This window comes from Athene noctua, chromosome 1 (genome assembly GCF_965140245.1).
Source record: "Athene noctua chromosome 1, bAthNoc1.hap1.1, whole genome shotgun sequence".
Classification (NCBI taxonomy): Eukaryota; Metazoa; Chordata; class Aves; order Strigiformes; family Strigidae; genus Athene; species Athene noctua.
The window spans coordinates 92,529,347-92,541,588 of NC_134037.1; the positions used below are offsets into that span (position 1 = coordinate 92,529,347).

The window sequence follows — 12,242 nt, forward strand, 5'->3', positions numbered from 1 at the left end:
TACACACTCAGACAGAAGTAGTAGATCTAGTCTACTTTTATGTACAGGTTGTGTTCTATAGATGACATAAAATGTTAGTGATGGTCACATGCTGGACTAGGACACACTGATGCCACCATGCTACACAACTGTTCAAAGAGAAAGAACCAGGATTCACAAACTTAATGGAGGCTCTGTAACAAAACCATTAAACATCACACCTGTAATAGATTAATCAAAACCACTTAATTCATTAATCTGATTTTTATTGTTGTACTTGATGTTACAAATAAAATATAATTTTAATATTTAACTTACAAAGTTTTCACATGTCCATGTAAAACCAACAGTAGGTTTAAATTAAAATTGCTTTCTGGAGGCAACAGCTTTTTCTTTAACTTCAACAAGATTCTAACTTTATAAGAATAGAGAAATGTGTAAACATAAACGTTCATGATTTTATCCTGTATACATCTGTGTAAATTAGTCGATACAAATATAATTTACTATAGAAACATTTTTTTGTTTGTTTTTGCTACACACAGTTCTATGCTGGCATGACATACTAGTTGATTAGTCTTTCAAAGAGTGAGATTTATGCATTTTGCATTCTAACCCCCAGTATGTCCATTGCCAGCAGTGGACTTCAGAGTTCAGAGAATCAGACTCACAGTGTCAGCAATCTAAAATTAAACTTCATTACAAGATTATAAATAATCAAAAATGAATGCATCATTTTCATATCATAATCGCCAGATGCTTAAAGGCCATGATCCAAGCCAACCAAAATCAATGACAGTTTTCCCACTGACTTAGCTGGAATTCACCCGCAGTTCCCAGTCACTGGAGATTCTCACTTTAGTTTTGAGATTTTATCACAGTATGAAGAGTTAAAAAGTGCGTAGTATCACAGCTTCAGCGTGAGAAGTAAAGCCTCTAGATCTTTCTGGGCCTCTTTATCCTGAAAGAAACAGACGATCATGCATCAAGTTAGATAGGATTAAATCCCTTCATTTGACTAATACGTGCCTATCCACATTTCTTTACTAACAACAGACATAACACACAACTGCAACAGCCACAGAATGTAGACTGCATAGTAAGCTAATTTATCAGTGAACATAAAAATAAAGTTTGAAGTGAAAACAAGAGCCAGATGGCAGCCCTCCCTTTACAGCTCTGTTAAAGCACTTAAAATGTTAGCCACAAATAGCCTTCTCAGCAGACCAGTAAGCCTTGCAGCTTAGGCCATAACTTTTATTGGTGTACGTCGCACAAAGTACTGCCTTGCCTTATACTTTACATAATCTTGCAACCTGACTGTGTGCAGTTTTCCTAAAGAGATTTCCATGATGTTTGCTAATGATTTTTTATGCAATTAACATGAAAGCATTGGGAAATTTAATTAATGACACAGGCTAGATTGTGGTTTCAGTGCATACAGCCATACCTACCTGCAATAACCACCATGGACTGATTACACCCTCAGTATCTTCCATACTGGTGTTGGTGGGCTCTGCCTACGCTACTGGGCTCAGAGCAGAGTGGAGCCAATGGGGGAGCAAGAGGAAAGTAATCCTGCTATGCTCAGAGCCAACACTATATTACACCTCCTAGGACAGAAGGGAAAGGCTCCTTTAAGGCCAACGTGTAAGCACACAGTTTGCACGGGGCTTTAAACCAAACCCAGCCCACAGACTCTTTCACAGGTAACCAGTGACATATGTTTTGGCTATTCCATGTATCATCTGTTTGGAAAGGGGTACACGCATATGAACATGTAACCACAGTACAAAAACTCCATTATTCTACTTATTTTGAAATGTCTCCTGGATATAATTCACTTGCTTTACTTGTCACTGCAAAACTTCTAGCTTGCAAAATGCACCTTGGTTTAACACCACACTTTCTAAGAAGTCAGCACCTCGTACCTGCAGGCTAGTTAAACACCCAATACAATGCACCCATGTGTACTGAGCACTGCAAGTGAAAAGCACCAGCACATCACAAATTTTGTGCAAGAATTCCTAATGACAGAGAGCAGTATTTCTTTCCCAGATAACACCACAGGCAATTCTGAAAGAAAATAATGTAGACAGTCAGTGAAGTAATCACTGAATTTCTGGATCACTTCATTATCCAATCAACCAAAGAGCTGGAACAAAATACAGGACATTTTAAAATACATTTTACGGGTGAAGAAATTCCTGCTTCTCTTTATTTTGGTTAGTTGTCTATAATGTCATGGAGGAATAGAGAAGAATATTGAGATGATAGAAACCATATGCCAGATATGTCAAACCACATTATATTATTGGTCTGGATTAAGGCATTAATACATTAGCTGGACACTTCTCTTGGAGTCGCTGCTTTGCTCCCATTGGCAACAATAGGCTAAACTATCTGCCTAATCATTTATCAGAGGCCTTAAAAGGCACACGCTGCACAGCCAGTAAGCTCTTGCCAAAATACTCTAACAGAAGGAAATGTCACACTGAATTCAGCACTCCTTAAACTCCACATGACTGCAGGCTGCCTGGAGCACCAGCCTGTGGCTTTCAATAAAAACTGGAAAACTCAGAATTTGTATCAATATATTGATTAATTCAGGGGAAATACACTTTTTTCTGTACTGCCTGTTGTGAAAATGATTCTAAACTCCATTAAACAAAAAAGTAAAAAGCCAGGTATTGTCCCATGCTATTAATAAAATGGAATAGGTTTTGCTATATCTGGTCCTATTCTTTTCAAAGTTTTCTAAGCCAAAAATTATGAAGATACAGGTTTTTTCACATCTGAATGGTGTTCAGCATTCTATGGGTTGATGGGACTCTTTATTCACTTTGCAGGATACAGCATTTTAAAAATATATCTCCAAACAACTTTGTATAACTGTCTTTCTCCTTAGAATCAAAGGATTATATTGGGCAATGAGTTTTAATGAGTTGCAAAGGTCCACAAAATATTGGGCAATCTTCTCTGAATCTTTCTTTGGGCTTAGAAAAAAGAATGAAACAAACCCATGATTGTTCTAGGAACTAGCTGGAGAAGAAACTGCAAATGCGCAGTGTCCTACCTCCGGGTTGCCGGTTCTGTACAAGATTACATCAGTAAAAGCAGGAATTATTATTGCTGCAAACTACTTGATGGGCTGCGTTAATTGATCCAGCAGCTTCCAGTCAATAATAAGAACTCAGATGGCAAAAGCACTGAAAAAAAATCAGTAATGGCATTAAAAACAAAGCTGAAAATGGTCAGCGAAGGGAACTATTACATCACTTTGGATAGAGTCCTTCCAGACCAAGAGGTGTGTCACGCTAAAAGGAGAGAGAAGCCACAACACTCTTCAGTGTACCACTCTCCAGTTTTAAGGATGAAAACTTCATTAATGATCAAGGTTTGACTGTTAATGGAAGACAAAGCCATAAATCCTGTATTTGGCCAGCTCTCTTCCTCATTGATTTCTGTGGCTTTCTAAAAATGAACAATAAGGTCGGCTTTTTCGGTATGTTTTGTTTTTTAAGACAGGCTGACTTTGATCTCCCTTTATAAGGCAGCAGGGAGAGGAAGAGGTGCAAGTCATAGGAGGAATGCAATATATTTGTGTCAGTCCCATTTGTTCACCCTGAGGCTTAGTTCAGTGCTGACTGACTACACAGCCATTTTCAACCTTGACTTTCTACTGTCAAGGCTTACATTTATTAAACACTTCTCATATCATTTTCAGAGTTGAATATGAGTTCAAAATGTTCCGCAAACTGCTACACAAAAGGGATTCAAATTACGGGGTCAGTGACCGTGTTTTCCCTCTTCCTATTCAGTTGCTTTTCTTTTATGTTTCATCCTCCATAGGGGATATGCACAGGAAAAAAAGACCTGGGAGGCCAGGGACTGAACAAGGGAAGAGAGGGACTTGAAAACAAGAGCAAGATGGAAGAGAAAATCAGTGGGAAAAACAGTATGTTGGCTTAAGTAGAGGTAGCCTACATTTTGACAGTTAATTTCTGCTGAAAAAATTTACTGATAAATATATATACACACAGACATACACATATAAATGTGCATGTAAAAATTAAATGTCAATTAAAGCAGAGATGGAAAGATAATGATTTTTCCTTCCTTCTCTGCTAATTATTTCCTTATGCACTAAACACACTCAACTCAGGCACTGCACACGTGTGCACTTGTTGACAAAGTCCCAACTGTCAACAGAGAATGATACACCCCCATGACCACAACCAAAATGGTTACACCAGCCAACTATAACATAATTGTGTGCAACCACTGCCAAATCCCAAGCTGACATGCATCCCGTGGAGTTTCATTGAAGTCAACGGGGCTGCATGGTATGTTAAATGAGCTGGGCTGCAAGGGTGGTCCAAAGCTGTGCTCTGATACACAGCAACAGCAATGAGGTGCTTAGAGCCACTCCTGCTTTTGGGTCCAGCTGTATCATTCCTTCACAGCTCCAGGAGAAATCCTGGATTGTAACAGAAGAGACTCCCAAACATGCACAAAGGAGTGTTAATTAAAAAGTAATAGCTCTTGTGGACAATACAAGTCATATAAAGCTATATACTATCTCTTCCCAGTTTCATGATAGACTCTCACAGATGGTGTGACTGTAGTGGGTGTTAATTTGCACACAATTGCATAATGCTGTTTTCTCCCTTAGATATTTCAATAAACCAATGCAATCTCCACTTGCAACCTTCTATATGACTGCTGTATGTCACAAGATATGGCATTTTATGTTCTTTCATATTTTTAATACCTTCCTCTGGGGATGAACCATGATTCTCAAGGCTTTTGGGATCAAGGCAAGTACAGCTTTAAAATATGCAGCTGACAATAATTTCACCTTTTCTGATTATTCTTCAAGTAGAGGGAAAAACACCCTTTCACACACAGAAGACTCTGAATCAACAGTTCAGCTAGTTCAAGGACTGCTGTTGAAAAATTACAGAATGGCAGAATGCAATTTAGAATCATTAATAGTCAAGTAAAATTTTCATCCACAAGTTCTTCTTTTCCAACTTAAAAGTTTCACCTTTTACTATTGTACACAACGTAGAGCTTTTGGTGTTCAAGGCATTCCCCTCTTTCTGTGCAGCTGCTGCCCCCACTACGATGGCACCTACAGCCCTTCTTTCTATGCAGTCATTACTGAAATGGCTTAAACATGATCACACCCAGTCACAGTCTCTTCAGAAAGATCCCTGTTGAGGCTTTCTTTCACCCTGTATATCGACTCTGAGACAATATATTTCAAACTCCTGGAAGCTTGACTTCCCCTGGCCACTCTATAAAAATATGAAACCAGTTGCGAACCTCTTCATCCTGCAGGCTGTGAATATGCCACCCCTGTGAATACTTCTCCCACTCTGCCCCTGCACCATCAGCATGCCAGCAGGGACACACTCCATGCTTTGAGGAATCGTCTGTTGATCCGTCTTGCTACACTAAGAACTATGCTAAAACTGTGTTACCTTTGACAGGATGTTGAAATGAATACTTTGTGATAAACTAGTCAATTAAATCATAAATAGAAGCTTGGTATTTATCATGCTAGACTTTACCTTATGTATGAAACTACTACATTATAAAAAATAGCTTCATCATTTTTTGGAATCACTTTTGGAGGGGGAGAAAGAATAAGCAGACAATGCAAACAAACTGTTTGGCACAAACTTCAAAAACATGCAGACGGCAAATCAGTCTGATCACTAAGATAGAAAAAAAAATAGACTGTATTCACTAAAGTGCAAACTAATGTAAAATATAGGAGGTCTCAAATTCTTTTAGAAGCCCTTTTACAAATGTCTCATTTTTCCCAGCATTTTACAGTTTGAAATCTGATCTTTTTATAATGAGTTTTTAAAAGGCCCATTCCCTGAGCTTGAAGCACTCATACTCAGGGTAAACAGAATCACTAATTAAGGGGTTTTTAAAGTATATTCAAAAAATACTTTAATTTTGGGTTGGTGGTAGCTATTAGGAAATTCTTGTTCAATGCCACAAACAGTATTAGCAGGAAAACAATAGCCTAGAATTCAAACTGAACACAAATCTGAATACTTCCATTATTTTGTAATTGAAACACCATGGACTTTTGCTTGGCATTTGGAGAACAAATGTGCATAAAATCTATAGGAATGAATATCTTCTGAAAACAATGACATTTTGTATTGAGCTGATGGTGTTGAGAAAAGAAAATGTTCTGTTTGCTGAGAAAACAGAAACATTTTTTATAAGGTTAACCCAAACTATTCACATAGATTCAATAGGTAGCTTTTTCATAAACAAGTCATAATTTGTACCTTTTGCTTAAAAAGAAAATTTTTTTTTTCTCCTCAAAATATTACTTAAAAGGACAGATTACCACAGCAGCTTCAAATGACATCTGTTGGAAATATGACAGCAAATTCTGCTCCATATGACCAATCTGTGGTGGCTGGAGTAGGTATTTCTTGGAAAATCTATTGTGGAAAATTCAAGATACACAAATGGTCTGTTCTAACAGGAACAACTGATGGGTGCTGAAGTTTATACTCTGCCTTCTCTTCCATCCCTCTGTAACTCCCACTGTCTTCCTTACAGTAAATATTAAAAATGTAAATTAATGTCCAGAAAGATCAATTATGGTGATGTGAAAAAATGTAAGAAAATCTTACGGGCATGATTTCTCCTCAGCAGCTGCATTCTTGTGTAAACATTCAGCCATTGTTCCTGTCCATTATTACATTTACCTCCTTCTCCACATGGGCTTTTCTAGTTTCAAATGTCATTGAGGCCAAAGGCAGAGTCTTTAATAAGTCTCTGCTTCCTGCTATTCTACACCTGTAAGAAGTGAATGCCATAATGATAAATGTCTGTAATATCTAAATCTCTCTCACTTGTTAATTTCAACTCCAAATTGCTTGCATTTGTAATTGCTGGGAAGGAGGGAGTGTTCTGAAATCAAGATTTTTTTTTTTTTAAATTACCAATAATTTTTATAAAATACATTCTCAGCTTCAGGGAAGTTTTTATCTGCATTTTAAGTAAGACTTCTGGCAACTCTCAGTGCAAATAGATTTGCTTTGCACTCTTCCTGCTTTGCTGTCTTCGGCTCTTCCAAGACTATATTTTTTGCAATGTAACTTGCTGCTTTTTAGATTAATTTTCAAAAAACGTCACAGAAATGAGAACTGTGAAATTTTAGTCTCTTTCTCTGCTAGGCTGTTAATCCCTTTGTGGTGAGCTTACTGGTCCTACAAACACAGAGTTCACTCTCACACCCATGCTTATCTCCAGATACAGGAAAAAATAATTTCTTTACTATTACACTTTATAATCCTGCACTAAGACTTTAATTTTCTACAGGTTCCAGCCTTGAAAACACTCAACAATCTTTGTTTATAAACAAGAAATTAGTGTCTTATTCCCCTTACATGCAAAGCGCTATGTATTTAATCAAGCACACTCCCCCCATTTTGTCTTTCTAAACACAAGACAAATGCTCATATTTTCAAATTTAAATTTAATTTTTCTCCTGAAATTTAAAAAAGTAATTTTTTTCCATCACAGTAGTCCACATCTGGTTCCAACAGCCCTTCATGTAGTCACACTCACCAAGGCTTTGAGCACACTACAAAGTAATGAGTCTCAGTAAGGGTAATGCAACATCTACTAGATAAACAGAGCAGCTGTTACGCACTTTACAATAACTCACAGCAGCCCTGAACATTAGGATCTCTTTTACTGAAGGGGTGAATGTTTCCCAGGACCCTGAGGTTATCCACCTGGACAACAACCAGAGAAAAGCAGGACAATTTAATGTCCCATGCACCTCCAGCAGTGAAGTACCGCTCTACACTGTGACAGTATTTATGGCCAAGGAAGGACCATTTGATTCATTGGAGGTTTTTGTTTAGAGTAGAGAGGCAAAAGGTCTCTTTTTCCAGACATAATTTGCACCAAATCTCCTGTGTTTCCTTTTAAAATAAAAAGATGCATAGACTGATTAGTTAAAAAAGTGTCAAACTATTTTTAAAAACTGGTATTAGGACTTACAGGATTCATTCAATCAGAATTTGTCTCTTATGATTTCTTTGGTATCCTTTTTTAGGTTCATAATAGGGTTGAAACTAGCCGTCTGATTATTTTTTTTTCTTTAACAAGAATTCCCTTTGTTTGGAAGCCCCTCTACATGTTGAATTAAAAACATACTCTGTAAGTGGTAGAACAGATGCACAGAAGGGATATTTGGATGTGATACAACATTCAAGACAAAAATCATCTCACTTAACTTGAAATGTTACATGAACTAAATCCTAGACAAAGTGTCAAAAAAAGTGCCCTGAGTTAGACCAGCTGAGAATTTGATCTGAGGGTTAAAATGAGATATGGGCTATTTTACTGATGCTGAGCACCTCTGGTTCCCACTGAAGTCACTGGAAACGGTGGATGCTCAGAAGCAATAAAAAGCAAACCATTGTCTGCTATTATTTTTCATACTTATGCTGCAGAATGATTTGTATCATGAAATACTATACATTTCCTCAATGTGGCACATTTCCAGTAACTTTGTCTCTCAGCCTGCTCTGATTTTTTGCCTTTGTACATATACATGTTTCTCAGTAGAAGCCAACATTTCAAAACAATAAAGAAATTCCCCTGCCTGAAGGAAGAGAGAAAACTCACATGAGAAACTATGATTACACTTGGGAACGATAGGTTGCGCATGACTGTGACAACATACACTACTGACAACCCTGAGATCCTGTGCTGTGGCAAACTGAAAGAAATCCTCAGACTACTGCTGACCTGCATTTTCTTTTTCAGACCATGAACCCCATCTTTTACATGGCTGTTGTCAATTCAGGCACTTTATCAGCATCTGTTTATTACTGTCTCCCCAACATCTCTTTAGACTAATTACAGCTTCTTCCCTCCCTTAAACTAACCTATCTAAATGTTATTCCTATGTACAGCTCCAAGCCCTGAACCACTTTAGTTCCAACATGTCTCCCCCAAAAATCAGTAACAGTCTTTCTCTAACACAATAACCAAAACAACACGTAACATTCTAATTCAGATGGGACTTGAGGTAACAGCATTAGCAGAATTTGTGTTCCAGACCTTCATTTTACAGTAATTCCTTTCAGCATGCACTTGGTTTTACCTTGTGCTGACTGCTCTTTTTTTTTTTTTTTTTTTTTTTAATTTAATTATACACTATTTCCCCAATGCCATATTTTCCTGGACTTCTTTTTCTCAACTTAACTCAAAACATATCACAGGTAAACAAGACAAAGCAGACAGATATGTGATATCTGCAGAAATAGTCAAAACAGAAGATGACAAATTATCTTGTCTTCTTCAGATGGACAAAAGATTTTTGGGGCCCATTTGCCACTCGCTCTTCTCTACACAAAACAGTAACATTCTTATTCTCATCACCATCCTGCTTGCCAGAATACACACACCCCCAACTGGGATTGTTCCCAAATTCCTCCTTTCACTTCAGGGTTCCCCCTCCTTCTCAGGTCTGCTGGTACTTCAGAAATGTGATGGGTGTTCCTTTTACCAGGGACTAAGCCCCTCTTGGAGGCCCAGGATGCACTGAATTCCAGCTCACATTTAGGCTGATGACACTGGACTTTAAAGGCAGGATTCACCTCTCATTAGATGGGCAGTCTAGGAGTTGGGTGTCTCAGGTAGACATCTTACACATATCTTCGCATCTAGTCTCTCTCTGCCATCAGGGGACAGAGAGAAGCAGCATGGGGCACCTGGATGCATATCTCTCTCTCCACTGAGTGTAGGGGGAGCCTCAGCAATTATCTTTGGTCACCAAAATTTTGTCCAGCTATTGTTATCAAAGATGAATCCCAATCTATGCTATCTCTATACTTTTTCAAGGAGTCTTTATGAATATGTTGAATGACTTCCAGTTTACTAAACACAGGCAGTCTTCTGCCCACCAGAAGTTTCTGTGATACATGTTTGTTTGTAATTTTACTAGATAGCTTCAAAGTTCATTAGATGGTCTTTAGTAAGTTGAATACAGGAAAAACAAAAAATTCACCAGCACAGTCAGAGTAGATATATACAAAATGGGCTGAGTTCAAGCAATTTCAGTTGTATGCTCTCTCCTTTATAGCACTGGTCCTACTTTTTATGCAAAGACGTAAGGTACCAAAACCCAGATAATTTACAGCAGTCTTTCTTATGTTCTGGTAACAGGCAGACTGAAAGTACATTTCAACAGTAAGTAAAGAATAAAGCGGAGTGAAGAGATTATTAATGTCATATCTGTATCAATACATATTTAAAGAAACACTGAACTTAAGCAATGACTACTTAATTTATGATTGGTACATATTATAACTTGGGCCAAAAATAAAGGCCACCCAGGAGCAGCTGCTGGTGAGGCATGCAGTGGTCTTTCTTCCCAGCAGGAACACTTGACATAAACATGTTAGTGCTCCACACACAGCATTTATTGTCAATCAAGTTACAGAGCTATTTAGTGGTCTTTTTCCTTAACTTCAAAGAATTAAATGGGATAGGGCCAATTCGTCTCTGGAATCACCTCTCTCTCTCCCTACCACATCTGCTGTGCTCAAAGGGGGTCCCTTAGGCTGACAAAGCCCAGGTTTGAACTTGTCATGCTCTAGGATGGTAAGATGTTTCCAGTCATAGGTCGGTAATTATGGAACTTGCTTCTACATGAGATCAGAGTGAACCTTCTTGCCATGACTTGGTTTATATTTGAGAAATTAAATTACTTAAAATCTCTCAAATATCTGTAGAAATTTAGCATCCACATACTAAAAATACTCTAAAGGGCCTAAAAGGAATCTATTAATCTCTTAAAATAAACTATGTTCCAGCAGATGTAACTGGAAGAACTGTGCCTCCTTAACTGCACTGTGGTTGAAGACAAAGGCAATCTTGAATAACTCATCTACCTCTGCTGTAGATAACACTGCCCTGGAGGCCTTGACAAGAATCACACACCAGAGGCTTTCAGGAGCAGAGATAGAGACTGTGGGACAAAAATCTAGAATGCTTTCAACTGAGAAAAAGTAAATCAGGGGCAAAATTTCAGCACAATTTGAATGACACACTCAAATGCTTATGCTTAAGATAGTCTAATGAAGTGGGTTGAATTACAAAGACTTCAATTTCTGACAGCATCTGACACAGACAAGTCCCTGACAGTTCTCAAAGATTTTTTTAAAGCTGTTGATACAGACAACTGTAATGAGCCAACCTAGAGTGGAGGAAAAAGGAAGGTTCTGTATTCAAAGGAAAAAGTGAAACATTATGTTATTACTGACAATGTAATAATGGGTGCCAAAGACAGTGGCCACAAGAGAATAAGTTATCACTCTCAATACCCACCTCATTAGTAACTGAGAGAATTGACAGTGCAGAATCACAGTACTTCAGTGCATTGTTTTTCTGGCCAAGATCTTTATAGCACTGAGAAGAAAAAACATTTTGTTTCCAATCAGACCACTGTAAGAATACCAGAGTCTACAAATCATTATTTTTAAAAGAACCTGGTTACCTTTGCCAAATACACATAATTGCATTTGGAATATCCTGGACTCATTTCTTCTGCCTAAATAATAAAAAACAGGAAAGAAAATAGACATAAAGCTTGTGTGATGAGATTTATGTGGTCTGCATAACATTTTTAGTAACACACTGAAGTTCCTCAAACATCAGACTGAATCATCCCTACTGTGCACACCACAGTCTGTTTAGCACTTCAAAAAACCCTCAAGAAAACAAGAAAAACCAAAATTCAAACCCTAAACCAGGCACATGAGGTGCTGATATTGACCACATAAAAGTGTTCTGTACTGCTTGCTCTCCTCTGTCCCTAAGTGCTTTGTAAAGATATCAGATCATTCTATAGAATGTCTATTGGATTCATTCACTTACACACTGGGTTGGAAGACACTGCTCTCTCTAGTTTATTAATATTTCTCCATCAAAGAAATAAACAAGAAACCAACCATTCACACTTTGTGTAATAGGTAACAAACTGTCTTCATCAACTTCATCATTATTTTTCTTTCACAGACCCATATCTTCTACCTCTGGGTTCACCTTTCTTTTTCCATTACTATGTTCTGAAAAGTTTGGGTCATTAAAAAAGTTCAAGATTGTCTTCCTTTTAAAATATATCAAGGATGTAGAAGCTTGAAAGATGACTAAAAACCCTACTGATTACCTACTAACGAAGAAGCAGGTTTAATCAA

The 12,242-nt window shown here is 37.7% G+C and overlaps 1 protein-coding gene across 2 annotated transcripts in view; it reads right to left on the bottom strand.

Moving 5' to 3' along the window:
• Positions 1-247: 247 nt before the first annotated feature.
• RMDN2 (regulator of microtubule dynamics 2) overlaps positions 248-12,242 on the bottom strand; it is a 48,522-nt gene continuing 36,527 nt past the window's right edge. The window contains exons 9-11 of one of the 2 annotated variants that reach the window (XM_074925713.1): positions 11,543-11,596; positions 11,374-11,454; positions 248-940 (exon numbers count right to left, since the gene is read on the bottom strand). In XM_074925713.1, coding sequence (XP_074781814.1) covers positions 887-940; positions 11,374-11,454; positions 11,543-11,596 — 189 coding nt within the window. In that variant the 3' untranslated portion in view covers positions 248-886. The remainder of the gene's footprint in view (positions 941-11,373; positions 11,455-11,542; positions 11,597-12,242) is intronic. The other variant, XM_074925722.1, reaches the window with a different exon arrangement.